A 26,543-nucleotide genomic window follows, 5' to 3' on the forward strand; every position below is an offset into this window, starting at 1 on the left:
TCCAGGTCTGTTTCTCTGGCTGATAACTGTGCAAATGAGTTGATTATGTTAGTGAAAGGCTCCCGTGGGCGACCTGAGTTAATTATGGCTTTCAGGGAAGATGGCAAAATCCTCACTAGCTACAAATCACCAATGGACCACAAGGCAGTATTGGGTATAATTGTACTTGCTTTCCTTGACAGTCAGTTGGTCCACCAACACCACTACCTCTGTCATCATCGTTCCTCAGGATAGCATTTAAATGACAATAAAGTGATTACTCTTCTCCTAGTACAGAATTAAGACCTGACACTCAAAATATTCCTTGGAGAAGGATGCACAGACATCACTGATGCAGGTAATATCCAAGTTTGGGCATTTCTCTTTCACTAAAGAAAATTCAGTGATAATCACAGCATCACCACAGACAGCAGCAACAAATTGCTAATTGCTAAATATATGATCGGGCTGACCGCTCCAAAAGGCGATGACATTTCAGAGGCAGAGAGACCTAAAAGTATATGGAGGACAGTGGATATGCTGAGGAAGACCCTGATCTGGAGACCCAGATATGACCATGGAAGCGTCAGTCAAACACAGAGGGCAGACCCTCCTCTATCAGTGACGGTGCACCAGGCACTTTACACACATTAGCTCATTCGTCCTCACCATGAGACCCTACAAGGTAGGTACTACTATGATCCCCTATATACATATAAAGTGCTGGTCAGTAAGATGGAAGCAGAAGTGACCTTTGGGACTTCTGGGAAGTTTCCTTAAGGGAGGGGTCCCCAACCCCTGTACCGGTCCGCACCTGTTAGGAACCGGACTGCAGAGCAGGAGGTGAGTGGTGGGCGAGCAAGCGAAGCTTCATCTGCTGCTACCCATCCTCCCCCCAACCCTGTCCGTGGAAAAACTGTCTTCCACGAAACCAGTCCCTGGTGCCAAAAAACGTTGGGGACTGCTGCCTTAAGGGGAGAGGTACACCCTTGCATGTCTTCCTCATCCTGAAATATATGGTCCACAAGATAGAAAACCTCACTCTTGGAATGGAGCAGTAGAGCAGAGAAATGGAAGGTGCCTGGATCCCTGACAAACAGTGAGCTGCCATATCAGCCCAAACTGTCTACCTCCAAATTTATTGTACATGTGTGTGTATGGCTGTTAGCATAACTGAGGCAATCTTGGGCCCTTAAAGTTTCTCCTGCCCTTTTGCTGACCCTACCAGGACTGTACTGTGCAGTAAGTCACTTCTTTGTCATCAAGGGCTTTGTATTGATAGTTAATAGATATTGTTTAATAATCATTAGGACCAGGTGGCCTCTATGCTCTGTTAGTCCCCAAACAATGATGAAAACCTTCACTGACGTATTCCTTGTGCCCACGAGACTAGTTACTCATTCATGAATCTTGACTTAGAAATGCACGTCCTGTTTCCCAGCACCTAACCCAATACCCCTTTAACTATAAAACTGTCCCCATGGCCCCTACGCAGTGCAGGTGCAGCTGTGAATGCTTCCAGATCCTTGTCCCCTAACTCATCCCACCCTGTGAGTAAATTACCCTATAATAAACTGATCCATTGACTGTATGGAGCTGTTTGCCTCATTTTTTTTTTTGGTCTCCAGATGCCTTCTCAATTCAGTGGGCACTTTTTGTTCCCTCTGACCTTCAACAATGTGAGTGAGAAATACAGATAATTCTATCTTATTTAAACCACTGTTATTTCTATTACATTAAAATTAATCCTAAATAATATACTGATATGCCAAACAACTGATATTGAGGAAATTTCAGAAGGAAATTAATAAAGCAATCCCATTTGCAATCCCATCAAAACTAATAAAATAGCTGGGAATAAATCTAAATAAGGAGGTAAAAAAAAACTGTACTTGGAAACCTGTAAGACACTGATGAAAGAAATTGAAGACAACACAAATGGATGGAAAGATAGACTATGTTCATGGATTGGAAGAATTAACACTGTTAAAATGACTATACTACCCAAAGCAATCTACAGATTCAATGTAAGCCCTACCAAAATACTAATGGCATTTTTCACAGAACTAAGACAATTCTAAAATTTGTATGGAAACACAAAAGACCCTGAATAGCCAAAACAATCTTGAGAAAGAACAAAGGTGATTTCAAACTATAGTACAAAGCTACATCATCAAAACTATATGGTACTGGCACAAAAACAGACACATAGGTCAATGGAACAGAACAGACAGCTCAGAAATGAACCCACACTTATATGGACAGTTAATCTATAATAAAGGAGGCAAGAATTTACAATGGAGAAAAGACAGCCTGTTCAATAAATGGTGTTGGGGAAACTGGACAACTACATGCAAAAGAATCAAACTGGACTACTTCCTCTCACCATATGCAAAATAAATTCAAAATGGATTAAAGACTTAAGTATAAGACCTGAAACCACAACACTTCTAGAAGAAAACATAGGCAGTACTCACTCTTGGAATGGAGTGATAGAGTAGAGAGACAGAAGGTGCCTGGATCCCTGACAAATGGTGATCCCCCATAGCACATATCTATATTTTCCAAATCTGGCGTGGAGGGGTGCAGTGAACTCAAGATTACTTGGATATTTCAAGTTACATCCACCACGACTCAAGGTTTTATCATCTCTAGGCATCAATAATACCTTCAGCCACTCAGTTTTCTTCCCCAACCTTTCCTCGTTCACAGATTCAGGCCATCAAGGGCAGGGACTCGCTGCTGCGATGAGGACACTCTGTGATGGGGGTGAACAGGCAGGGGTGGAAGGCTGGAGCCCCTCACTTCCACGGAGCCAGTGCTTGGACAGGGCTGGGTCACCTGGCACACCTGCCTTCCACCCACAGCACAGAGGTGGTGTCCTGCCCGTCCTTCGGGATGTGGTTACGACTGCAGGTCTCCTGACACCACTTTTGCTCAACTTCCAACTGAAATTGAAGTCATGGCAGGAGTCTGGAACCAGACCCAAAAAGCCTCTTTTTCAGCTCAGGTTTTTAGGTTTAGAGCTAGGTCAGTTGACGTGAGTGTACAGAGGGTCTGAACCCAAGGCTCCCAGAGGGAAAACCTTCTAACCTTCAAGTTTAAAAGCCTAGCTCCACACACTTGCTTCTTTTTGAGTGACCATAAAAAAGGACTCTGAATTTCTGAATATTTCGTAAACACTCTGAATTTCCATCTCTTCATCTATAAAGACCCTACCCCCTGCTCATGCTAACTGGTAAAGTAGTTATAAGACATTGATTAAGGAATACAGAGGAGGGTGACAACATCGTGTTGCATTTTGTACCCCAACTTTTAGCAAAGTGCCTGGGACATAGTTAATTCTCTTAAATATCAGTGGAGGGAAGGCAAGTGTAAGGAATTATTTTTATTTGTTACAGCTCATGATGAGAAGATGGCCATAGGGACCAAAAAAAAAAATAATCGCACACTTTCTTTGCATGAGAGTCAACCGTGGGTGGCAAATAACCTTGGAACAAACTTAAATTCTAGTCCAGAGCAGAGTTAAAGGCTGGCATCTGTTCAGACACACTATAGTACAGGTCAGAGTCCAATACAGAAAGTAGCTCTTTATAACCAAATGATTTCCCACCCGCAGCTTCTGCCTGACTCTTTTCAAGCAATATATCTGATAGAATAAAATTCTAGTTTGAAAGAAAGGAAGGAAAAGAAGGGAAGGTGGGAGGGAGAGTGGGAGGGACTTGACTTCTAGTAAATTCATAAATCCCTTAGAGCTTATTAAAAGGAGATTTGACTTAACTACCTTTAAAAGATCACAATCTGTATTTTGAGAGTCAGAAGGCCTGTAAGATCAAATGGAGATAAGGGGACTTGGGGGGAGAAAAAGAGATAAGAATATTGTTCTGACCAAAAAAAAAAAAAAAAAAAAAAGATGTCCTTGTTTTAATTCAGCAGTTTTTCAATTCAAGTATTAGCTGAGAATCCAGTGGGGTTGTCGTCTCTTTTACGTTTGTTCATTACATGTAGCACATTGTTCTGGGCACAGTGGGAAATTTAAAAAATGAATGTACCCATCCTGCGTTGAGTAACTCCAGGCTGGAGGCAAGACATACATAAATAATTCCAATGTGAGGCAACCCGGCAGACGCTGGTCACAGAGGTGTGTCTAGACGCTTGGGATTGCAGAAGGCAGGAGACCTTTCCGTTGGGGGTCAAGGTGGTCATGACGAAACCTTGAAGGAAGGGTGAGGAGAAGTGAGAGAACAAGAGTTCCTGGCAGAGGGCACAGCCTGAGCAAAGGCCAGGTACATGGAAACACAGGCTTCCAGCAAAGACCCCCAAAGTGGTTCTGTTTGCCAGGAATACGGGACATGTGAAAAGGAGAAACGCAAAATAAGGCTGGAATGTTTGGTTTGGATGAAAGTAAGAAAGGCCTTAAATGACAGTGGAGTCCGAGCCAAAGGCAGAGCCAATAGGGCCGTGGAGGGGGAAGGTCAGGATCACGGTCCTGCTTCCAGACCCTTGACCAGGCAGGGATGGACTGGAAGGAAAGGCAGAAAGAGATGCAGGAGGCAGGGAAGCTGATGAGGAGGCACCTGCAAGAATCCAGGGTGGGGAGCTGACTGCTGGCTCTTTGTGAGCAAGTGCTGGGTCTCGGGCACCGAAATCGGCTGAATACGAGGCTTATTCAAAACCCCAACAAATGAGGAAGGTAAAGTGGTCAGCAGGAGACTGGACTGAGGGAGAGTGAGAAGGGTGCAAAGTCACAAGGTGAACAAGGTGAGCGCAGAAGAGGCCATGGGATGGAAGTTGCCCAGGAATTGATCGAGCAGTCTGCAAACACATTAGAAGGTCTGGCAAAGCTGGAGACTGTTGGGAAAGCAGAAAAGGTTACAGATTGACCCTGACAGCATTCACCAGTCTGGAGCAAATTAAAAAGCAAATTGGAACTGGCTTAAATAAAAGGGAGTCCCATCGCTGCCACCTCCAATATCTCCTTGGTCGTGGGGTCTACAGACGGCAGAGCAAGCAGGTACGTCAATCTGCTCTTCATCAATATGAATTTTCAATGGCATCATGTTGACAGCGGCAGCTGACACATCACCTCCCTGGGCTGAACCATCCCTGAAGCCCTGGGAAGCCTCTTCCTAAAGCCTAGGCAAGGACAGGACCACCCCCTCAGCTGTAGAGGGTGGGGGACTTTAAAACACACTTTCACGTACATCATCTCACTTTATTCTCATCTTAGATGAGAGACACAAGGCAGGTATTGTTTTCTTCATTGTACAAAGTCCAGAGAAACTGAGGTCTGGACAAGTAAGGTGATTTGGCCAAGACCGTGTAGCTATGTAGTGGTGGGGCTTGATGACTTACATAACCCACTGCTGCCTGAGAAAGGAAGCTGCCCGGGACACCCGGAAGCTGCCCGGGACACCAGGCATCTGCCAGGCCATGTGGACACTCATGCTCCTTCACAGCCATGGTCAGCCCAGGGAGACGTTGGAAGTGGGGCACACTGGCAGGTGAGTAGGGCTGGCTTCAAAGAGAATGTTGAAAATGACGAGGTGAACCATTTTTCCTTCCTTGTTTCCTTCTCTTCATTCCTCCCCTCCTTCCCTTCCTTTCTTCCACGAGTGCCTGCCAAGGATCATGTGCCAGGCACTGTGCTAGACACTGGTGACCTCCCACCCCTCTGAAGGCCCCTCATCCTCAGGAACCCCAGTTGCCATACCTGCTCACAAGGCCCCACGCTGGCTTCCCAACTGAAATATACCATCCACGTCCCGATCTCTTGAGACCCACAAAAGGTAGGAAACCCAAGTGGAGGCTATGACATCTGAGCTGGGCTGTGAAGTGTGAGTAGGAGATCATCTTTGGACACAAGCAAAGGCTTAGAGATGTCTCAGGGTACGGAATGATCTGGTAACAGGAATTCTATAGAGCGTGAGGGAGGCGGTAGCATAAGGGGTACAGAGGAGTTACTGAAGATGAGGAGAGAGCAGGCCCTTGGAGGCCACCTGAGGAATGGCTTTCACTCTGTGGGCCCTGGAAAGCCATCGGGGGCTTTAGGCAAAGGAGTGGTAAATCATTTCAGCGCTTGGAATGACAACTCAAGTAACTGCAGGGAATAAAGAAGATCTTAGAGGGTCTTTATGCAGATATTCTGGGAAGAGTGGATGAGAACCTGGGCCATGGTGGCATAGTAGGAAAGGTGACACAGAGCCCTTATTAAGGACTTGTACCAAAGCAGAAAATATGGGTCTTTGTAGATAATTAGATGGGTGTGGGGTAAGTTGGGAAGAAGAATCAAGGCAGATTCCACAGTGATGTCATTCACTATGGGATAGAAGAAGGGAAGAGAGATGGGAAGGGCTGAAGACAGAGGGAGGGTAAATTCAGTTCAGGGCACGCCGAGTGCGAGGTGCCTGGGGGACACGTCCAGTAGCCCTGTGGAGGGATGCAAAGCCCAGCGTGTAGGGGGAGAACAGCGGAGCGTCAGAGGCTGCACAGCCAGGTGTCAAGTAGGTAGAGGACTGAAGAAAGACTGCCGTATGTGGCAAGTAGGAGGCTGGTCTTGGGCGGCCTTGGCAAGAGCATTTTCAGGAGTAAACGTGGGGTGGAAGGCAGGCTCAGGTGGGTTGAGAGTGGAGGAGGACAAGGGCACAGAGGGACAGGTGCAGGTACAGGGGGCCTCCTGGGTCCTGCTCAGCCCTCATCCCCAGGCAGCTTCTCCCTGTTCAAAGCGTACAGTCATGCCCTTTGAGTTGCCTCTAGAATGAAGGCCACTCAGGACCCCAGCACTCTCTAGACAGCTAACCGGGCATTCAAGGTCAGCCTAACAATCATCAGCTGATGCCCCACTGTGTGTCTCCAATCACAGAAACACATCTGGGATTTCCCAAACAAGCCCTGTATTTTGCCATCTATGCACTTTTGCTATCTCCACTCCTTCTGCCTAGAACACCTTTCCTTTACATTTCCACTTGCAGAAGTCCTGCCTAACCTTCCTGGCCCAAGTGCTACCGTCATCAAGAACCTTCCTCAATCCCCCAATCCAAATGAACTTCCTTGCAAAGCACAAGGCTATGCATACAACATAGTTGTGTGCAACACAACACAACACAACACAACATAGTTGACCTTCTTCTTTGCTATCCACCTGTCCCACTGAAATACCTCCGGGCTGTGCCTCATTCTTCTTTTACGCCAACCGACCAACCTATCACAGTGATGGATCCATCCTGACATCACTGACCCCCCACCTGTGTGTCTGTCACTAGTAAACTATAGGTGGCACGTCCAAGATTCTCTTCCCATAAATGAGAATGTGAAATCAAAGTCGAGGCCCTGCAAATGGGCCAGAACTAGGTCATTTGGGGGATGTTCTCTCAGTATCCTCACTCAGGTCCTGCACCTCTTGAGTCATAGCGCGAAGCCTCATCATTCTAGAACTCCTGTCTCCTACCCCAACACAGGTGGTCATGGTCCCTCCCCTTAGGAGCTCACTAATTTGTGTAGGAGTTAAGATCCACACAAAGAGAAGGTCCTTTCCTTTCTCAGGGAGCATGGAAATTCTACGTGAGTGGTTTGTAAGCTACACTACATAAGGCAACAGGAGGAAGAGCTCACTTCAAGCTTGGGTGGTCATGGACGATTTTATGAAGGATGTTGGTGTCTATTCCATCTGGAAGGACTGGTGAAGGCTGTGGTCAGGGAAGAAGTGGAAGGCCCACCCAGATGAGGTCAGGATAATAAAGTAGAAGCCAGAATGCGGAACAGATCAGTTTGGCTGGAACAACCAATTTATGAGGGAAAACGAGGCGTAAGGCTAGAAAGATAGGCCAGCTTGGGGCAGGCCTTGAATACCCAGTAATGGGGAGCCACTGAAGGCTTCTGAGTAAGAGGTCCTGGTGAAGTATCTTTTTTAAGGTAGTTTAATAGGCTAGTCGTATAGAAGGTATATTGGCTTGAAGAAGATATGATATTTTGAACAAACGTAAGATGTTCATTACAATAAAAATACCATAAGGTAATGGAAACAGAGTAGCCTAGAAGAAGTGAAATGAAAATGAGAAGACTTCAAAATAAAAAATCTGCCAAAGGTTTGCGTTCCTTGGGGACCAGGTGTCCCCTACCACCGGTGCCCTTTTACCTGAAGGACCAGAAAGAGATGCAGACTCTCAACTAAGCAAAGTCCTCTGCCAGGAGGCACCCAAAGCCCCGCTATGGTTTTATTGGTGGAAAACCAGGCAGTGGGTAAGAAACGTTGCTCACTCCGGTCATTTTCATTCAGGGACTAGCCAAAGTCCTCTTCTTATCTTCAGCCAATGTATTTTATTCAATGTGAAAGTCACTAAATTAATTTTTTTAACATGATAAGAGTAGCAATTGTCAATTTTAGAAGCACATATGCGAATTTCCCTGCACAGGAGAGAACATGAATCCCATTACTTAAAAATAGCAGTTGTGCTCACTTTCCCCCACATGCTAATTTTAATAAACTTACTCTAAAATTAGCCTGCCACTATGAGGATAGCTGCTCATCAAAAATGTTCCCAGGAAGCACTAAGCTTGCCTCGCAAGAGTTCAAGCGCTCCTAGGAAACTCTGAACAATGCGGAGCTCTAAGCAGAACTTGTCCTCTTCTCACCAGACTCAGTCACCCCCAACCCTCTGTCAGACCCATCACCACCACTCTCCAGCCACACTTCGAGGGTCATCTTGGACTCACGCTATTGCATCTTCCCAATCCAATTGGCTATGAAATCCTGTATGGGTCTTCCTTTAAAATCTGTCTCATAGCCATCCCTTTTTCTCTCTCTCCACTGATGCCATAACTCCTTATCACTTCATTTATTCAAATAGTCAAGCATTCACATATTCGACACTCACTGAGTACCTGCAAAGGGCAAGGTACAGTGTGAAGCGTTAAGGTCACAAATTAATAACATGTGGTCCCTACCCTCAAGGAGTTCAAGATCTTTTGGGCCCAGTGGAGAGAGAGAGAAGTCAAGGGTTTATCAAAGAACCATATGATAAGTGGTATGACCCAGGTGCAACAGAGGTAATTGGGAATATTGATGGTGACAGAGAAGAGACTAGATTACTGGTAGCTCATCTTCACTTGTCTTTCCCTGACTCCTGGGAGAGCTACCAAATTTGTCTTTATATTCCCGCTGCCTGGCACAGTGCCTTGTGAATGACAAAGGCTCGGTGATTACTGAGTTCAGTGGAAATGAATCTTTCCCAAGTACTTTCATCAACTTACACTCTAGCTAAAAAAACTTTCAGAGGCTATTACCAGCTACATTAGAGTACACCCTTCTGTCTTGCTTTTGAAGTTGTTCACCATCTGGTCTACCCTGGCTATCCAACCGCCATTTCTGCTATACCTCAACCCACTAGTTTCAGGCTTTATCTGGAGCATTTCCTCAAAGGCCAACCACCAGTCCAGTGCTCAGGCCTGCTTCCTGTCACCACCACCACGCTCTCTTCAGCCAAAGCGGAGGGACCCAGTTCTACTTCTTCTAAGAAGCTTTTCCCCACTTCTTCACCTTCACCAACTGCCTATATATGTATCTAAGATATATTGTTCATTATTTTGCACTATTTTTTTCATTTAGTATTATGAATGTGAATAATGCTTTGAAATATTAAATGGTACTCTATTTACCTTGCCTCAAATTCCTATAACTCCTACCCTGTTACTCTCCACATATCCCTCTCCCTTTTATTTTTTATTTATTTATTTATTTTTAAAATAAATTTATTTATTTTATTTTTGGCTGCATTGGGCCTTCGTTGCTGCGCGCGGGCTTTCTCTAGTTGCAGAGAGCGGGGGCTACCCTTCATTGCGGTGTGCAGACTTCTCATTGCAGTGGCTTCTCTTGTTGCAGAGCACGGGCTCTAGGCACACGGGCTTCAGTAGTTGTGGCACGCAGACTCAGCAGTTGTGGCTCGCGGGCTCTAGAGCACAGGCTCAGTAGTTGTGGTGCACAGGCTTAGTTGCTCCATGGCATGTGGGATCTTCCCGGACCAGAGCTCGAACCTGCGTCCCCTGCATTGGCGGGTGGATTCTTAACCACTGCTCCACCAGGGAAGCCCCTCTCTCTCCCTTTTAAAAGCCAGACATTTTGCCTTCTCCAAGGAAGAGAGTGCTCAGCAGAACACTGGTAGCAAAGTGACTGGCTTTTCAGTTTTGAAGGCCTTGTCCTTCACCAGAAGATACCAGAGCAAAGAAGAGTCTCCCCATAACTCCCTCCCCCATGACTCTCCAAAAGACTAGAAAAGATCTCCAAATTTGAGGAAAAGGCAGACAGAGTGCAAGGAAAGAGAGCCTGGTTATCATTGAATGTCTAAGAATGAACACTTTATCAGCCTGGTGTCAGGAGAGTGGAGTAAGGACAGTGGGTCTGAGATGTAGGGGCCGTGGCTAGTTTTGACGGAAACCTGATGAGTTGGGGAATCAGAGAGGTAAAGAGTAAAGCTCTCTATAGTGATGACTGTCTTCAATATCCATTCCGCCCCTTTTTAAAGACTTAAGTTTACTGAGGTATAATTTACGTAGAGAAAAAAAATCACCCTTTTGAGGTGTACAGATCTATGGATTTTAACAAACTTATACAATCATGTAGCCATCAACTCAATCAAGGCATAGACTATGTCCATCACTCTAAAAAGCTCCCTCGTGTTCCCCTGCAGTCAATCTGTTCACTCAGTCCAGGCTCTGGCAACCACTGATTGGTTTTTCTGTCCTTTCCGTTGTGGCTTTTCAAGAATTTCATATAAGTGGAATCTTACAGTCAGTGCATTTGAGTCTCTGCCTGCTTTCACTTGACATGTTTCTGCATGCATCAGTAGTCTGTTCCATCTTAATGCTAAGCAGGATTCTATGATGTGGATGCAGCAATTTATCCACGTGCCAGTTAGTGGACACTGTTGTGTTTCCAGTTTTCAGCAATTATAAATAAAACTGCTATAAACATTCACATACAGGATTTTGTGTGGACACGTGTCTTCATTTCTCTTGGGTCAACACCTATGAGTAGGATTGCTGGGCTGTTGGGTTTAGTGTAGGTTTGACTTTATGAGAACTTGAAAAACTGTTTTCAAAAGTGGTTGTACCATTTTTTATTCCTCTAGCAACGCAGGAGACTTCCAGTCACTCTGCATCCTTATCAGCACTTGGTTTTCCCATTTTTTCTTTCTGTGTCTGTTTTCCGTTCTAACAGATTCGTTGTGGCATCTTATTGTGGCTTTAACTTACATTTTCCTTACGGCTGACGATGCTGCGTATCTGTTCATGTGCTTATTTACCATCTGAATCTCTTCTTTAGTGCAGTGTCTATTTAACTCTTTTGCCCATTTTTAAAATTAGATTGTTTTCTTACTATTGTTTTATGAGAGTTCTTTGTATATTCTGGATATAAGATATGTGTTCTGCACAAAATTTCTCATCTGTGGCTTGTCTTTTCATTTTTTTTAACAGAGTATTTCAAAGAGCAGACATTTTTTATTTTGATAAAGTCCAATTTATCCTTTTTTTCCCTTTATAAGTTTGTGTTTTTCCTGTCCTGTATACCTTTCTAACTTTTTAATAGAACCCTCCCAAATTTAAGTTGGGCATACCCAGCTTAAGATGACATTTCCTAGCCTCTCTTGCAGCTACATGTGGCCGTGTGACTACACTCAGACAAATGGGATGCGAGAAGTGATACGTATAGCTTTCTAGTCATCCCTAATTAAAGAAAAGCCCTTTGCCCTGGACTTCCCCTTTCTCTCCTTCCCCTTTCCATGGACTGGGACAGAACATGGCAACAACCTAGCTTTAACTATACAGTTGAGGACCATCCCCTAAGAAACAGTAGAGAAACAAGATGGGAGAAACCTGGGTTCTTAAATGACTCATGGAGCAGGGCTGCTCTCCCAGCCTGGACCACCACACTATGACACGAAAGAGACCTAAATATCTACCTCACTGAAACCACTATATTTTGGGAGTAGGTATCTTTGTTAAGTGGCTTAGACTTTACCCTAAAAAATATACACTTCTTTCTTAGGAAGTAAAAAATAATCCCCAATTCCCCAGTCCCAGCCTCGTGTGGTGTGGTGTGTCTATGCGGAAAATTGCACCATGGTTTCTCAAAGTTTCCCTCAGCTCAGGAGTGATTCAGAGACAGCAGAACACGACTGAATTCCCCCACCTTGGGCAAGGGAGCAAAGCCCCCCATGCCCAGAGTAGTGAAGTAGCAGTAGGTCACCTTGTTCTTCATTCACCCAAAGTAGCATGGGTCTGGTACAGACACCAAAGGGCCAGAAGAGGGGAACAAGGGCAGACACAACAGTGACTGACAGTGACCAATGACCAGATGCTAGACTGAAATGAGGAGAGTGTGGCTAAACAAAAACAGCCCAGACCAGTTGTGTGCCCCCTACCCCATCACCCCTGCCAGTGGCTGAGTACTGCTTACCACCCCTCGAACTCAAATACAAGTTCAGGCAGAGGTGCGATTCCAATCCAGATTACGTTCCCCCCCACCGCCTTACAAGGGGAGTTTGTAATCATAATTAAGGTGTTAGAGCAAAATAAAGTTTTCAGTTTGTGAACACCTGAGTTTGTGCCCTGAGCTCCACCCTCACTGTACTAATGTTTGCCGAACATTTACTGCTTGCCAGGAAGACAGCAAAACACGAACGAGCATGATTTCCCTGGATCCTCAAATTAGAGCACCTACGAGTAGGTGCTTTACGATCCTGTTTAAAGATGAGAAAAATGAGGCTCGGAGAAGTTGCATGGCACGGTGATTCTCTCAACACCCATTCCCCTTCTTCTGGCAATCGTTCCCACCCCCCGACCCACTCTCAGTCCATGTGGCCTGGGCAGGGCCCCGTGCACAACTGCAGGCCTGAGACAGGTCGCCGGGCTCCTGAGTAACTTCCTCCAGGGCAGGTGGGGGATCTAAGTGGGTGCAAAGGGAGTGATTCCTGGGGTTCTATGGGGTCTCCTGCAAAAGAGTTTCTGTCTTCCCCTCTGGACTTGAGCTTGAGAGGGTGGGAGGCTGAGACTGAAGTCAGGCCCCAAGCAGAGCCTAAGATGGAGAGAAAGCATCTGTTTGAGCACTGAATCCAGCTGTGCCCCACACCACCCCTATCTTGGAATGATTAGTCACGGCAGCTGTGTTAGTTTGCTGGAGGCTGCTGTAACAAACTGCATAAACTGGGTGGCCTGAAACAATAGAAATTAATTTCTATTAGAACAATAGAAATTGTTTTCTGAAACAATAGAAATTAATTTCTGATAGTCCTGGAGGTCAGAGGCTCAAAATCAAAGTGTCATAGGGCCAGGATCCCTAATAAGACTCTAGGGGAAGACCCTTCCTTGCCTCCTCCTAGCTTCTGGTAGCTGCCAGCCATCTTTGGCTTTCCTTGGCTTGTGGTAGCATAACTCCAATCTCTGCCTCTGTCATCACCCGGCCTTCCTTCCTCTGTGTCTTCACATCGTCTTCCCTTCGTGCACCTCTGCAGCCTAATTTCCCTCTTCTTATAAGGACACTGGTCATTGGATTAGGAACCCACTCAAATAACCTCATCTTGAGAACATCTGCAAGATTCTGTTTCCAAATAGGGTCATAGTCACAGGTATTGGGGGGAGGACGTTAGGACTTGAATATATCTTTTCGGGGACACAATTCAACCCACAATATCAGCTGATAAATTCCCTTTGAGCTGAACCTGCTTGGGTTGGGTTTTGCACCGAGAAAGAAGTACAGCCAAGACTTACTCTCAGTTCTCAGTCAACAAACAAGACCGAAAGCTGCGCCCTTATCCACAGGCTCAGACTGCAGGCCTGTTCAGCTTCCCTCCGCAAATGTCAGCGGCTCTACTTCGGGCAGAGGCCCAGGCTTAACCATCTTCTATATCTGCCTCCTAGTCACTCACTGCATACAGCATGCTCACGGAATACAGGACCGATTGCTATCTAATTAATTCACCAAAATTCAAGTAGTGAAACTGAATTAGTCATGGTTTATCACAGGGCAGTAGGCTGAGAGATGACCAGGATTTTTATCTTAGAAATAAAGTTACGGATTGTCTGCACGACTGCGTTTCAAGATTTCCCCCTGATTTGAAAGATCACCTCAGGTGGTGATGAGAGGAATGCTTCCCCCTCCCCAGACATTTAATTTCCAGAATAGAACAGAAGCCACACCCCTTTTACACGCATGGCCATGTTTACTTCATGACCTGAGAGAAGGCTGTAATTTCAGCTTGTTACGCTAAAAATGTGAAAATAAAACTGATTTCTATAGGATCATTTAAATGAAAACTGCTTCCTAGAGGCAAGCCGAGGAAGCAAACTGATTGAAAGAGAGCACAGGGCTCTGGGCAGGAAGGGCCATGGAGTGTGGACCCAGGGTGGGAGGTAGAACCGGGGACTTCTGTAGAAACAGACTGGAGCCCATTTGACCCAGGTCACATGTGTGGTGATGCCTTCCCCAGTTCCTTCCACTGGCTTCCAAAGTCACTTTCAAACGCCACTAGCCACGGACCATTCTCTTCCTTGAATCCTACTTGCCTAGGGCCAACACGATTTCTCCACGCCCACGGAAGCCCAGGCAACTGACCTTGAGGGTGCAGGGGAATCCCCTGGTGAGCTCCCTTTGCAACAAAAGCAGATTTGGGGCTACACCCCCAGGCACTTTCATGAAGTAAGGGAATTCGTTTCCTGTGGTTGCCACAGCAAACCACTACAAACTGGGCAGCCTGTAACACAGAAATGTATTCTCTCACAGTTGTGGAGGCCAGAAGTCCAAAATCAAGGTGTCAGCAGGAATGGTTCCTTCCGCAGGCTCTGAGGGAGAATCTATTCCAAGCCTCTCCCAGCTTCTGGTGGCTGCTGGCAGCCCTTGGCATCCCTTGGCTGTCGCTGCCCATCTCCAGTTTCTGCCTCTTCACATGGACTTCCTCTCTGTGTGTCTCTGCTTCCCCATAGGCTTCTCCCTTGTATCTCTGTGTCTCAAATCTATCTCTACTTTCTCATAAGAACACTAATCATTAGATTTAGGGCCCATCCTAAATCCAGGATGATCTCATTTTGAGTTCCTTAGCTTGATTATATCTGCAAAGACCCTGTTTCCAAATAAGGGCTTATTATAGCTACTGGGACGTTAGGACTTAGATGTATCCATGGGGGGAAGAACACAATTCAGTGCACTACTGTGGATTTGAGGAGAGACCCAGAAACTTGTATTTTTTCCCCCAAATGCCAAGTGACTCTTTTTACTCTTTGCTCCCAAAATGACTCTGATGATCTGTAAATCGTCCTCTGAGCAACAATGATCCAGTTGCTGAGGATTCAAAGATGAATAAGACATAGACCCCTCCTTTGAGAATCTGCTGTCTAGGGGAAGATACACACAGATGAACTGGTGATTAAGATACAAACTGTGGGGCTTCCCTGGTGGCACAGTGGTTGAGAGTCCGCCTGCCGATGCAGGGGACACGGGTTCGTGCCCCGGTCCGGGAAGATCCCACATGCTGCAGAGCGGCTGGGCCCGTGAGCCATGGCCGCTGAGCCTGCGCGTCCGGAGCCTGTGCTCCGCAACGGGAGAGGCCACAACAGTGAGAGGCCCGCGTACCGCAAAAAAAAAAAAAAAAAAAAAAAAAAAGATACAAAGTGTGGCCTAATGATCCCAAGCTCTGGAGTCAAGCACCAGGGTTCAATTTCTGCCCCCTCCAGATGTGAGGCTCTGAGCGAGTTCCTTAGCATGTTTGGGCCACAGTTTCCTTATCTGTAAGATAAGAAATAATTCCTACCTTATACCATTGTGAGTATGAGGCTGTGTAAATGTTAAATATGAAGGATGGACTTGAGGAATGGCCGTTAGCTCTTATGAAGGTGGGAAGCGCCTTGCATTCATTTTCACATCCCACAGCCCCGAACTGTGTGCCCTCTGCGTCCTAAGCTTTAATGAATGTCTGAAGGCAAGACAGCATTACTCTGGAGATACAGAGCTGGGATAGGCAGGACAACTACGGAAAGACCCATATCCAGATCTTGACTTATTCTACAAGCATTTTTTGAGCACCTGCTGCGTATGGAGCTCAGCGTGTAGGCACCTGGGACAAAGCCAAATAAAATACACAGCCTAGTGGGGAGACCATTAGACTGCAATACTGTGTGGTCAGGGCAAGACAGAGGCACCCTCGGTCCAGGGACAGCCATGCCAATAAGAACTTCCTTCTTTGGTTTCCCATCCTTCCCAGTCCACCCTTTAGGATTCTCTTAGTGTTTATGGTGTGACTCTCCTTCCACACTATACCATATGCTTCAGGAGTTCTTTGAGGGCAGAAGGGGTCATCTGTCTTCCTGGCCATTGTACCCCAAAATACCGAGCAATGTACCTGACTCCTAATAGGCATTCGACAAGTATTTGCTGGAGTAGTGAACATTCTGCTATTTCAGAGCCCAGCACTGGACTTCCATGAAGAACCACCTCCAGCCTCCTTGACCACTGGGTATGATTCTTGACGAGCCAAGAGAAAAGATCCCCAGAGGATCTGTCCCTTAACATAAAGCCTGACAGAGGAGATGGGGACAGGCTGCATGACAACATATCATAATACTGTCCAGTTATTACATACAGATCAAGAGGGAACAAACTGAACTTGGGGAGAAGCTGTGACAGTCCATTCCCCATTCCCCTTCAGAAATACAACGCTTTGCATACACTGGACATTAAGTACTGTTATCAGACTGACCTGGAGGCCCAGGAAATGGTGAAAGGAGAAAGACGGTACAACGTTTCCCTTCCAGCACCCAACGTGGGAAGGAAGCCAGCAAACCATTACACCCTGCATTGTGCGTATAGAAGTAAGAAAACGGAGGCCCAAGCTGGCCTTGGGGACGGGGATGGTTCTCAGGAGGGAGAGAATGGAGAATTTCCGGGGCGTGGTCGGCACAGCTGGGTAAGTGGCTAACGCCATCACAAATGGTGGTTAAGTCAGGACGAACAATTTACCTGTGAGGGGGAGACACCAGCACTCTCTCTCACCTGGAGAAGTCAGGCAGCCCCTCCCAGGCCAAACCATTCTTAGGGTGGGCTGAAGAGGGAATAGCATAGGAGTCCAAAAGCCGAGCCCAGGGGTGTTTCTGACAAAATCGCTGGGCCGGGGGGCGGGGGTGGGGGGGGGAGGCACGGTATTCTCTGCTTCCACAAATCGAATGACTTCTGCACCAGTGTTTCACTCCTTTGATAAACGGCGCGCCACCTTACACACAGAAGGCCCACGGTAAACGTGTTGACTTAATTGAATAACTGAATGAACGAAGGCTACGGAGGACCCTATGGAACTCCCCTCCCCCACAAAGCTCCGCTGCAGGTGATTCCACCTGGCCCGGCCGTGGCCCCAGAACCCGGATTTCCCCCTGGCACCACCTTTCCGCTTCAGCACTGGGCGTCCAATCGCTTGGCTCCAAAACAGCGGCAACCGAGAAGGCAGGTGGGGCTTGGCTCCCACTCCCGGATCCCCGCTCTCCTCTCGCCAATCCAGTGCCCAGCCCTGCCCGGAGGGAAGGCCCCTCCCCAAAGGCTGGCACCAGCTGGCCTGGAAGAAAGTGGCGCCCGGGCAGACCGCAAAGGGCGGGAGGAACGGCGCACCTGGAGGGGCGCATGAGAGCAGCCAGCCGAGGCCGCGGGGTGCGCGTCCCCCGCGAGTCCCCGCCCGGCTCGGCCACCCGGGGGGCGCGGGCTCGGGGCTGGGGACCGCTCGGTCCGGCCCATCCCGCCCGGCCGGCGCCTCGGCCTCACCTCGCTCACCAGCCCCTGCCAGTCGCTCTCGGTCCGGTCGCCGTTCATGGCCTCCTCCTCCAGGCACGGGCCGGCCTCATGGACGCCACCCTCCTCCTCTGCGCCCTCCTCCTCCCGCCGCGCCGCCGCCGTCGCCTCCTCCACCCGGGCCCCGCGCGGCCCCGAGAGGGCCCGGCGCCTCCGAGCCGCCGCGCCGCCGCCTCCTGCGGCCGCCCGCGCTGTTGACTCAACGTCAGCCTCCGCGGGAGGAAGGGGAGGAGGAGCCGCGGTCGGTGCCGGGCCGCAGCCGGAGCCGAGCCGGCCTAGGAGAGCGCCACGAAGCCCCCGGGCCCCGCGCAGCCCCCGGACCCCGCGCTCGTGGCGGCCGAGCTGCTGACCGCAGGATTACTGCTCTCCCGGCGGGAGGCGGCTCCGCGTCCCCCACTAGAAGTAAATCCCCAAAGCCAGCCATTCCCTGACCACTATCACGGCTCTCACCATTAGAATGTAAGCCCCACCTGGGCAGAGGGTTGCTTCCCTCTCGGATGAATGTTGGGTACAGGGCCTGGCACACAGTAGGTACCCTACAAATATTTGCTGAACCTGTGGATGAATGAACCACATGTTCTTACATATTTAACATGGTTTTTTAAGCTACTAATGTTTATTTCTATTTCTTAAATCATCACCTGTCATAAATAAAAACATTGAAAATAAAACGATAATGAATTCTAAATAGGACCGAAAGCTCTGCGTGTGATGCTTAACATGGGTCAAGAGAGGTGTTGAAGACATATTAGCATCAAACTGAGACTTTCTTCTAAGAGGAAGGGCTAAAAGGGAATTACATTACAGAGGACAGGGGAATCTTCACACGTGAGTCAATATTATTCAAGGTGGTTTTCCCCAGCCACCTAAAATCCTGTCCTGAACCACTACCAGTAGTGAGCTTTCCATACTTGCAGAAGTGCTGCCTGTAGAGATGAGCATGTAGGTTGAGAAGTTGTGAACCCATTTTAGTTGTGGACACATCGCAACCAACATCTATTTGTTTTAGTCCCTGTTGATCCTGAATCGATCCTGCAGGATGGATGTTACCTCCATTTATGAGCAAAGGTGGAGAAACAGAGACTCAACTAGGACTCCTAGCTCCCCGAGACACTTCCCAGCCTCTTGGAAACCTGAAAATGAAGTATTACCCCTGGGAGTTGGAAATATTGCATTCTATTGTTGGCCTTGTTTTATTGGCTGTTTGCAAAATGATGTCCATAATTCCCATGTCGCACCCACTGTCTTTGACTCTAGGCTCAGCCATGTGACTTGCTCTGGCTAACGTGATGTTTGCAAGTGTGCTACACGAAGAGGCTTGTAAAATACCTGTGCAGTAGGGCTTATTCTTGCTTACGCTCTTAGGAACCTCTGATCACCACCATAGAAACAAGCCCAGAAGAGCTTGCTGGATGATGAAGGACTCATGGCCAACAACCAGCCAACTGCCACATGTGAGTGAGGCCACTGACCCCCAGCGGCCACAGATGCCTGCATTAGTCCAGCTGAGGTCAGCAGAAGAACTACCCAGCTGACCCTTGCCCAATTTGCTGACCTACAGAGCACGTGCTAAATACGCTGTTGTCGTTTTAAGCCCCTAAGTTTTGGGGTGGTTTACTATATAGCAATAGATAACTGATATAAGTGGTGACACCACTAATGAGGAGCCTGGATGGCCTGAACTCTCTCTGGAAGCCCTGGCATCATGACCTGTTGGGTCCTCATCTAAAGAAGATTCTACAGCAGATTCTGGCAGACCAGGGGCTACAGGAAGGAGCCAGTCTAGTAGGTAGCACTTTTATTCAGTGCCTATTGTGTACAAATCCTGAACACATTCAATAGCATTGCAGACCACGGTCCCTGTCCTAGAGGATTTGCAAGGCTTACCATTAAAGTTTTGCAAACAAGTGCTCTAGGGAACAAGAGAAAAAGAAGGGGCTAGAATACAGCTAATGTTTCTGGTATTCTGACCAGCTGGGCCACCTAATCCATTCTTTGTAATCCAAGAGGGTGGAAAGAAGGTCATCCCTGAGTTGAATGTCTAGGGTTAACTCAGCACCAAACACTTGTTCCTAACAGCCTGATCGATGTCTCATGCTAAGAAGAAAGGTACTGTCTGCCAATATATTGCCCTCTGGCAAACCATCTGGTTTCATTCCAACCTGTCAATGAGATAGACTTTAGGAAGAGTGGGCATAACTTGGTCCATCTGCCTTCCACTGCCTCGAGGTCTGCGCCTTGCTCTCGGCTGGCATTCAGGTGGGACAGCAGCCCGCCCCTTCTAGTTACTATGTTTAGCTGAGGCTTTCAGTACTGCTGTGGCTTTGGAGCCTTCACTGGTATTTCAGGCCGCAGGACAATCAGCAAGCTGTTGGGAGCCAAGGGACCTTCACGAGAGGGATCATGTACCTTTGCGACAACTCTCTGGACGACTTTTTGCACCTACTTGCTTTCCTTCTCTGAAGTAAGTCAGCCAGTTATGAAGGTGTTTAAAAATAAAACTGGGGAGGAAAATCAAAGAGCGGCAAGGCTCTACCCTCCCCAGTGTGTGGAGAAACTTTCAACTCAAGTTGAAACGGCACCTCCAGTTGCCTGGGTTTCCCTTAGAGGTTTCATGCCCCAAGTGCCAGGTCGAACCTGCTTAGCTTGTGAGATGTGATGAAATCACAAACCACGGCAATGTAGCTGTGAACGATTCTTTTTTATCTCTTTTCATTTATGTAGCCTGACATTGAGTAATAATAATAATTAAACGCAGTTTAAGCTTTCAGGCACCTATACCAGAAGGCCTCTAGACACCTCATCAACAGCAGCCCAGGCTGACAGAAACGAAGCTAATACTATTGTGGTTTACATTTTTCAGAGGAAAAAATAAAACTGCTCATCAACTGTCCTCACCTCTGATAAAAGCAGTACATTAAATGTTCCATCCCACAGTCCATTTGCATGGGACCAGTTTAAAACCAGGGGCCCTGGTCTTAAATTTGCTACCCTGACACTAACTGTTGAAACATTGTTTTCAGCCTCTATTTTCACATCCCCTTAACTCTCTGACAAATCTCTAGGGACCCAATTTTTCTTATATATATATTCAGAGCCCCAGGGCCAATTCTATCAATATTTATTTGCACGTGTAGTTAGAAGAAAGTGCTTAGGTGCTTTTGAGTGATGCTTTAAACTTTCAAAAGTTTGGGAGGGTTTTAGATATGGAAACTCCAAAATAGCTTAATCTAAGAAATTGAACTAGCAGATACTGATGAAAACAAAACAAAACAAATCTCTGGAGAGACTGGGAAAGAAAGGATGGCTTGAAGTTATTGTTAGAAACGTAGCCTCTCCTTACGGGTTCTCTATCGACTTGCAAGATAACTTTGGCTAAGTTTCAGCAGCCTCAGACACACGGGAAAGCCCTAAAGCTTTTGATACAACTTCTCCAGACAGCATTTTCAGTTCAAATTCTGGCCGCCCAAGCCAGGATGTCAGCATTCTCATTAAAGGAAACTGAGCAAATCTCCAGTAGAGATTTTTGGCTCAGCTTGTCTCTGAAATGTACAATTGGGGCAATATTTATGGCCATTCATTTCTCCAATCACTTTTCTCCTGCCTGAATTAGGAAACCCAATCTGATGAGCCTGGGAAGAAAATGATTCTTAATGACTGTGGTTTATAGTGGTGTGTGTGTGTGTGTGTGTGTGTGTGTGTGTGTGTGTGTATGTTTAATGTATATATTAATTAGCTCCATATGAGCCAAGATCCTCAATTCTTTCTCTTGTCAAGGGAGGGCCGTTTTGACAGGTCCTGCCAGGAGTCCCTATGACCGGGTTGCTAAATGGCTTCCTTTGTTCGTGACTTTAACCCAGGGCAGGGAACTGCAGGTCCCAGTGTGCACTGCAGTCAGGCCTCCTGCAGAGCCCTGAGACCTGAGGTCCTCTGGGCCACTGGCCTCAATTCTGTAAAAGGTAAGCCTCTTCCCTTCCTTTCTTTTCCCCTACCTGGGGATACCCTGCAAAGGGCCTCATCCATCATTTCCCTACCAGGGCCCGCAGCCACACACCAGACAGACAGACAGACAGGGGATTCTGGCTGGGTTCCTGACTCAGAGCATTCTCTGTCTCTTAGCCCCCTGAACTCCTGGCCCGTCTCTGTGCTGTCACCAAGCCCTCCCTGCCCAGCAGCAAACAATCAGTTGCATGCTACTCCTCCCCACCCTGCCCCCCAGCCCAGCCAGCTGCCAATCAGCCGGGCAGCAGCGGGCGGCAGGAAGTTCCACTCCCCGCTGAATCTCTTCCGAGGTGCTCAAAATGACTGAGTGGGGCTGATGATGGCCTGTGGACCCACAATTGCCATCCCCGGAAGGGGCGGAGCGTGATTGACTGGAGCGTTGAGGGCAGGAGGCTGGGGACCGGCGGAGGCAGACTGGCAGCTTTTTTCTCTACCTGTGGAAGGGTCCCGACAAGGGGGAGGAAGATGTCAGGAGGAAAGGGCCCTGAGCTGGAGAAGAAAAGGAAGAAAAGGAGAGACAGAGGTAGATGCAGGGCTTGCGCTCCGGATAAGAGGCCAAGAAATCAACTAGAGAAATCAATTAGAGATGATCATACTAAGTGAAGTCAGTCAGAAAGAGAAAGACAAATACCATATGATATCACTTTTATGTGGAATCTGAAATATGGCACAAAGGAACCTACCTACCAAGCAGAAAGAGACTCACAGACACAGAGAACAGATTTGTGGTTGCCAAGGGGGGTGGCGGAGGGATGGACTGGAGTTTGGGGTTAGTAGATGCAAACTATTGCATATAGAATGGATAGACAACAAGGTCCTGCTGTATAGCACAGGGAACTATATTCAATGTCCTGGGATGAGCCATAATGGAAAAGAATATAAAAAAGAATGTATATATGTATTAAAAAAAAAACAACCCACAAGAGAAGAGTGGAAAACATTGGACACAGCAGTGGATGGGGGTAAATCCAACCCTGGCCCATGGGGGGAGTGGAGTGAGCTGTAGCCCAAGGAAGCAGTTAAATGGAAAAGAGACAGGGAAAGTGAGTCTGCTCTCAGATTACTCAAATTTGTTGTACTTATTGATAATGTATTTCATTTCTTCTGCATGGGGGGCTATGATTCAGCACAAATTTGATGTAAATTTATGGAAATGGAAATGCAGAGAGCGGCTGCAGGCCCTGCTGCTGGCGGGTTAGCAGCTCGGCCTTCACCCAGGTGGAGGTTACCACTCTCTGGACTTGGGGAGCTGAAAATAGAAACGTCTGACTTGGGGGCCACTGGCCTCTCCTACAGGCCAAGAGAGGGACTGACCCTGTCGCTCTGCAAGGCTTAGTTAAAAAAAAAAAAAAAAGGCTAATGACTGTCTAAAATAGTATCACCTACACTGTCTTCTTATCTGATTTTTGTCTCAGGGTGGGGGGAAGAATTTTTACCCAGTAGAGATGAGCAGGCTTATTCCAATGAAAGGGAGGAAAACAAAGAAGAGAATTAACATTATCTAGGACCAACTGTGTGCACAGAGCTCGCTAGTGAAGTGACACAAGTGTTTTTCCTCCTGTACTGTGGAAGAATCAGGGGCCTGGGGTTAAAAAAAGAAAAAGAAAAAAAAGAAAGAAAGAAAACAATTTGCTAGAGAGGGTGAAAAGGTGGCATTCCATACAAATGGATGGAGCTGGTCAAATATTTATTGTCCATTAGGCTGTCCTTCGGAACGCTGGATGTTGATTTCTATCTTTCCCCCTCATACCAGGTCATGGCATTTGTCTAATGATGTGCCTCTCCCAGTGGGTAGCAGCCTCTCTGGCTTGGCCGTGACCCTGACAGCCAAGAGAACTTTTCACAGCTTAGGAATAGCTTCTCTGAGCCAGACCTTACTCTGCAACTTGCAGTTGCAATGAGACAAGAAATTCAAGAGACCAAGATACAAAGCCAGGCCAAATGGTTTTAGAGCCCCTTCATTCCCGTTAGAGAGAAAGTTTACTGGCACTGGTTCTTGCTTTCCACCAAAGCAGGGATTCCTTTCACTATCCAAACAGTTGTGAGGTCCCGAGCTGCCGTGCTGAGCTGGTCTGGGGGCAGACAGAGGCGTTTGCCTACAGCCCACAGCCATGGTTTGTGGGTGTATTTGAGCAAATGTTTCCAAGGATGGCAGTGATCTGCTCACTTGGATTACATCCACGGGGTAGAAACTGTCAGCCCTTGGTGACACTGTTTATAATGCTTTGACCTCATTCAGTCACCAAAGGGCAAATTTCTCTTTGTTCTCTAACAGGAACACAACATGGCAAGTAAACATGATGTCTAAAGAGAGACCGTCAACAAGGGCATTTACGAGCTATCATGCCCCTGCTGTTTCACTGAGCAGTTTACCTCTGGGGAGAGAGGCACATATATGCCCCTTATATGCCCACATGTGACACAACGATTGCCGTTTATTAACGCTGTTTGTTCCCACGAGACAGGAAAAATAATCTTAAGGTGATACAAGTGAGCCTGAGGAGGGTCTCCTTTAACATGCAGGGTTGTTTATTCACGTGACAAACATTTCTTGAGCTTGTCCTAAATGCTGAGCTAGTCAGTGGGGATGACGACGAGGCTAAGACCCACTCCAGCCTCGAGGCTCCTAGTCTAGTAGCTGAGTTCCCCGAGCAGCTGAACACTGCAGAACATGGAGAAGTATTCCAGAATTGGACCCTTCAACTATGGTACATCATATAGTCAGCATCTTCAGGGACTGGGAATGAACCATGAAACCAGGTTCATTTGGTATGCTTATAATGGTTAAAATGGCAAGTTTTATATTATATATATTTTACCATAATAAAAAAAAGTTTAAAAAATACTTGAAAAAATAAAAAAAACACAAAAAAGAAAAACCAGGTCCATTTGGCAAGCTGGGAGAGGGCAAGATCAAAGGTGACACAGACCCATGAAGCATGAGTTGGTGAGTTTACTCATCAAGTCCCAGAACATTTGAAAAAGAAGAAGCAGTGACCCCTTTCCAAGGTTAAGGAAAGTTTTAAGTGGACAAAAAATACTTTCAAAAGGGAGCAGTGGGTTGGAGCAGTGACCCTGGGAGCTGGGGTATCTTCATCTCTCTGTGACTTAACTGTACAATGAGCAGATCAAGCCAGATGACCTTGAAGGTCTATGACTCCACGAAATTAAGCCTAATTTTACATTTGGGTGGAACTCTGTACAAAAGGGTAGTGAAGGTACTGTTAATATCATCGAAGAAAGATTACAGCACCATAAAGTGTTACAAAGACAAGGAATCTTAGATAGCTGGACCCCTTACTATACAAGAGAAGAAGTAGAGGCCCAGAGTGATAAAACACTGTGCCCAAGGTCACAGAGCTTGTTAGGGACAGAGCTGTGGCCAGAGTCCAGAACTTCCAATTCCCATGCCCTGGCTGCTTCACGATGCCCTGAAGCTTGAGGTTCCTGAAGAGCAGGATTCTGGTTATCTATTACTATGCAACAAACGATAACAGGTGCTTAATAAGTGTGTTTTGAGCTCTATTTAAATACCATTCTTCTCAGTAATAATGTGAACTAGCATTTATTGAGCAATTACCATATTCCAGGCACTTTGCTAAATACTTGACGTGTGTCACCTCGTCTGATCTTCACAAAACTGTATAATTATCTGTAATTATCCCAGGCCTGATATTCAGTAGGTAAAAGCCAGGAAGGCCTTATTAGTTGTCGAAATTGTAAAATACTTCCATATGAGTTGGTAAATAACAGCTGCTCTGTGCCCCTGAAATAAACCACTGACCTTTATACCTCCCCACTGAACACCCCAGACCAAGAGGGACCCAGGTGGGCACAGCCAAGGGGGAACCCCCATCACGTCTGAAGCCCTGTATGCCTCCCCCACCTTGGCTCCCATCCCCGCGTGTCTCCCTGTTCTAAGCTGACCGCATGCTGAAGGGGTAGACAGAGCTTGGTGGTTGTGTTGGTGCCTCAGCAGGTAAGTGCTTGGTGCCCATCCAACCAAGAATCTTCAAGAGTGAATGGATGGATGGATGGATCTTCAAGAACTAATGTGCTGGAGGCCCTGTGGCCACTTATGGGATTGGCAGCCTCTACAGAGTGCTTTATGGGCCGTTAGGTATTTTGAATATCACTCTTGATTACCTGCATTTGATAGAAAAAGAAGCTGAGAATTCTAAAGAGTTTTTAAATGACTTGACCAAAGTCACACAGCTAGTGAGAGGTGGACCCAGGACTAAATGCCTTCTAGCACCACGTGCTCTGCTATTGTACTAAGCTACTATCTTAGTATTTTAGGGCTGCTCTAACAAAGGACCACAGACTGGGTGGCTTTAACAACAGAGCTTTATTGTCTAGCAGACCTGGAGGCTGGAAGTGTGAAATCAAAGTCAGCCGTGTTGGTTCCTTCCGAGGACTGTTAGGGAAAGATCTGTTCCAGGCCTCCCTCCTTGGCTTTGGAGGCCATTCCCTCCCTATGTCTCTTCACATTGTCTTCCTTCCACGCCTGTCTGTCTCTGTGTCCAAAATTTTCCTTTTCACAAGGACACCAGTCATATTGGATTAGGAGCCCACCCTACTCCAGTATGACCCTATCTTAACTAATTACAGTTGCAATGACCCTATTTCCAAATAAGGTCACATTCTGAGGTACTGCGGATTAGGACTTCAAACATAGGAATTTGGGGGGAGGAACACAATTTTTTTTTTAATGCAACTTCCTCATCTTTGTGTAACAAAGTTA

The 26,543-nt window shown here is 47.0% G+C and overlaps 1 protein-coding gene across 1 annotated transcript in view; it reads right to left on the bottom strand.

Moving 5' to 3' along the window:
* Window positions 1-17,998, bottom strand: part of CCDC149 (coiled-coil domain containing 149) — a 96,413-nt gene extending 78,415 nt beyond the window's left edge. The window contains 1 exon segment of the mRNA XM_073805124.1: window positions 17,771-17,998. Within this exon segment, the coding sequence (XP_073661225.1) occupies window positions 17,771-17,818 (48 nt within the window). The 5' untranslated portion in view covers window positions 17,819-17,998.
* Between the last annotated feature and the right edge of the window lie 8,545 nt (window positions 17,999-26,543).

Source organism: Tursiops truncatus, chromosome 5 (assembly GCF_011762595.2).
Source record: "Tursiops truncatus isolate mTurTru1 chromosome 5, mTurTru1.mat.Y, whole genome shotgun sequence".
Classification (NCBI taxonomy): domain Eukaryota; kingdom Metazoa; phylum Chordata; class Mammalia; order Artiodactyla; family Delphinidae; genus Tursiops; species Tursiops truncatus.